The 4,060-nt window shown below is 32.5% G+C and overlaps 1 protein-coding gene across 1 annotated transcript; it reads left to right on the top strand.

Moving 5' to 3' along the window:
- Positions 1 to 406: 406 nt before the first annotated feature.
- On the top strand, positions 407 to 4,060 carry LOC145581444 (3-ketoacyl-CoA synthase 20-like). Its single transcript, XM_081638448.1, has 2 exons — positions 407 to 903; positions 3,114 to 4,060. Exons 1-2 carry the CDS (start codon positions 412 to 414, stop codon positions 3,912 to 3,914), a joined length of 1,293 nt encoding a protein of 430 aa, XP_081494574.1. The 5' UTR covers positions 407 to 411; the 3' UTR covers positions 3,915 to 4,060.

Raw genomic sequence — 4,060 nt, 5'->3', positions numbered from 1 at the left:
TTAAACTACTCCGGTAGAAAAAGTCTATAAAGTGATGAAGTGAGTTCAACTCTTACGCACATTTCTAACTTCTACCAGAAAAGAGAAAAAAAAAAAAAAAAAAAAAACCCAACTATGGCAGATTATGCAAAGAAAACCTCAAAATCAGCAACTTCACAAGAAGTAGAAATTCCAAAAAAGAAAACCCCTTTAAACTATTACACTTCAATTCAGCTCAAATATGTTAAACTTGGTTACCATTATCTCATCTCGAATGCAATATACTTGATGTTGTTCTTCTTTTTCTTTTTCATTCCACTCGTAGTCCTCCCACTTACTAAACAAGACTTATTCCAACTACGGGATAATCTTCTCAAACTTAACCATCACTTTGTTGGCGACTCCCTACTTTTCCCTTTCATCTTCCTTGCTATGCTCCTTCTTTACCTGAGGGGCACCAGGAAGACGGTGTATTTGGTCGATTTTGCTTGTTGTAAGCCACACCCCTCTCGTAGGACTAGTAAGGCGACATGCGTAGATAGAATAGCTCAATGCGGGACATACACTCAAGAGAACGTTGAGTTTCAAAGGAAGTTGTTTGAGAAGTCCGGGGTAGGCGATGAGACGTACTTGCCGGAGGCAGTGATCCAAGTCCCTCCGAATACGACGATGGACGAGGCGAGGAAGGAGGCGGAAAATCTCATGTTTTTAGCAATAGATGGATTGCTTGCAAAAACAAAGGTTTTGCCTAAGGAAATAGGGATACTTATAATAAATTGTAGTGTTTTTAATCCTTTGCCTTCACTTTGTGCAACGGTGGTTAACCATTACAAGCTTAAGGAAGATGTTATCACTTATAATCTTGGTGGCATGGGATGCAGTGCTGGCCTCATTTCCATTGATCTTGCTAAAGATCTTTTAAAGGTTTGCTGTAAATTATTTTTTTATTTATTTTTTAAGGTTTGATAAAGGATCTTAGTGCTTGAGAGTAGAGTAAGAGGTAAGGAAATCCTCCTACTTTTAAGCATTTTGTAGTTGATGGGGTTTGAACTCATGACCTCAAAGTCACAAGGTGAGTTCTCCACCAACTCCAATTTTTGCTTGGTATTTGCTGTCAATTGCATGCAACTTAATTACATACATACAATATAATAGTACTACTATAAAATACATAAAAATATATTTATGACATCATGCATGATAAAATCTTGTAAGGATGAATTTTGCCTGATATATTTACGAATATGTAAAAAGTAGTTAGTTAGCTTGCTCAAATGTTAAATGGGATAATAACATGAATAAATGGCTAGGAAAAAAAGTTAAGATAGTTGTGAGTTGTGACTTAATTAAATTAGCTTAGCTATGAAATATGGAATATATAAAAAGATTTTTTAATAACACGGAGTACAAGTATATTCATCACAAGAAACAACCAGCATGATGATATACCCGCAGGTTCATTTTGTTAGTATTCTTTGATTCTTTCGTATCTTGCACAATTTCCATTGCACACATGTTACTGTGCAGCATAAATATAATTCATTTATATACTATGTATATATTATATTATGGAAAAAGTTATTTTCAAACTACACATCAAAGTGAACCAAACAATGAAATATCATTCTCTTATATTATCATCGAGAAAGTTTAAGATCTTCATTGAAATTATAAAGATTTAAAACAAGATTAATTAACATGCATGCACAAAGAAATAAATGAGAAGATTATTATTATTATATTATGCATAATATGCTCTTTTATTTCTAATCAAAATAAATAAGTCGGCCTTTCTCTTGTACTACTAAGTTTTTTAGTCCCCATGCCAGCTTTTTTGGTTTTAAAACTAAATATCCTTATTAAGTACAAATGTTGCATCCACAAAAAGTGAATACACATTCAAGCATCGAACTAGGAACTAGTTGACTAAAAAATGATGACTAACTAACTTAGGCCCCGTGCCATATACGGTAAATTCAGTTTTTTTTTTTTTTTTTTTTTTTTTTTTTTTTTTTTAAAAAAAAAAAATTATTAAATTTATCAAATAAAATTTGATAAAATATACCCATCAAATATGTAGAAATTATATTATCATAAACTATATTATAATGCAAAACAAAAGATCGATTACTATGAAGTATATAATATCATGTTTTAGATAAATAAATAAATAAATAATATATATATATATATATATATATATATATATATATATATATATATATATATATATTACAGGGGTTGCCCGGTTAGTGTTATAAAAGTTACTTTATTCTTTTATAATCGGCGTCATATGGTGTGGCCAGCCACACACAAAACATGCTGAAAAATTTAAGTGACTTCGTTAATATCAATTGTATGAAACAATTTAATTTTATTACTACATATTATTTTTGACAAAATCTAATAATAATCAACTTAAAGTAATCTCATTAATATATATTATATGAATAAATTTAAAAAAAAAGGATTGGACTAATATTTTAGGTAAATGTTTATGGAAGAATTAAGAACGCCAAATAAAAAGGAAAATATTTATTACAAAGATAATATAATAGATTTGAAATAATATTACTATAGTTGCATGATAAAAATTATAGTTGTATGATAAAAATATTCTATCTTTCAAAATAAAAATACATTCTAAAAAAAGATTTTGGCTAAAAAGAAAGGAAAATTTTGGAGGGAAAAAACAGCACCAGGGTGTGACACGTGACACCCCCGGTGTCTGCTTTAGTATTAAGTTATTATTGATTAAAATTTAAATTGAAACCCAAAGCCTATTGAACCACACACTATAGTGATTCGTTCTAAATTTAAACCATAATAATAATAATAATAATAATAGCATTGTTGAACCGGGTTCAGAATTTCTCGACGATGCAAGATATTGGGGCTTGTGCTGCAGCTCATATCTTCACTAGGGTAGGCTTTGCTACACTTAGAGGAGTGGGGGTGCAGATTGTATCTTGATTTCTTACTAATTTATTGTAGTTTATATGACAATGATAATAATAATAATAATAATAATAATGTTCCACATGACGTGTTTGCAACCAAAAAATTGCTGACTAACTGCCTAATGTGGTTAGTTATTAATTAAATATATGTATGTGTTGTGTTTGTTGCAATAGGTGCATGCCAATTCATATGCCATGGTTGTCAGCTTAGAGTGCTTGACACAAAATTGGTATTGTGGAAACAACCGTTCAATGCTCATCTCAAATTGCCTTTTCCGGATGGGCGCTGCTGCAATCCTCCTCTCCAACAAGCGTATTGATCGTCATCGATCAAAATATCAACTGGTACATGTTGTCCGCACCAATAAAGGTGCAAACGACAATAGCTATAGTTGCGTATACCAACAAGATGACCACGAAACAGGACTTCGTGGCATTGCCCTTTCTAAGGACCTATTGACAATGGCAGGGGACGCTTTAAAGACAAACATCACGACTCTCGGGCCTTTAGTTCTTCCAATATCCGAACAACTTATATTTTTAGTCGTCTTACTCGGAAAAAAAGTGTTACGTATGCACAAACTTAAGCCATACGTGCCAGATTTCAAGCTAGCTTTCGAGCATTTTTGTGTTCATGCTGGCGGAAGAGCCGTTCTTGACGAGTTAGAGAAGAACCTCCAGCTCTCTCAATTACATATGGAGCCTTCTAGGATGACTCTTTATAGGTATGGAAATACGTCTAGTAGTTCGTTATGGTACGAGCTTGCGTACCTTGAGGCTAAGGGGAGGATCAAAAGAGGTGACAGGACTTGGCAGATTGGATTCGGGTCTGGATTCAAGTGTAATAGCGCGGTTTGGCGTGCTTTGCGTAACATTAATCCTAAAGATGATGAAAGAAATCCTTGGATGGTTGAGATTGATGATTATCCGATTAACGTACCTCAAGTATCACCTATAGTCTTGCCAACCTTCTGAACTAGCTAAGTAAACATTCCATCTTATAGTTTACTCTGTATAATTATAGTTATGATTATGTTCGTTGTATTTTAATTTTCATGTACACTTTCTTTGGTTATCTTATAATTTACGCTACTTAATAAAACATGGTTTAATTTGTTCAA

The sequence above is a fragment of the Chenopodium album genome, chromosome 15, assembly GCF_948465745.1.
Source record: "Chenopodium album chromosome 15, dcCheAlbu1.1, whole genome shotgun sequence".
NCBI lineage: Eukaryota > Viridiplantae > Streptophyta > Magnoliopsida > Caryophyllales > Amaranthaceae > Chenopodium > Chenopodium album.
The sequence above is the reverse complement of the archived record's forward strand: the minus strand, read 5'-3'. Positions and strand labels throughout refer to the sequence as shown.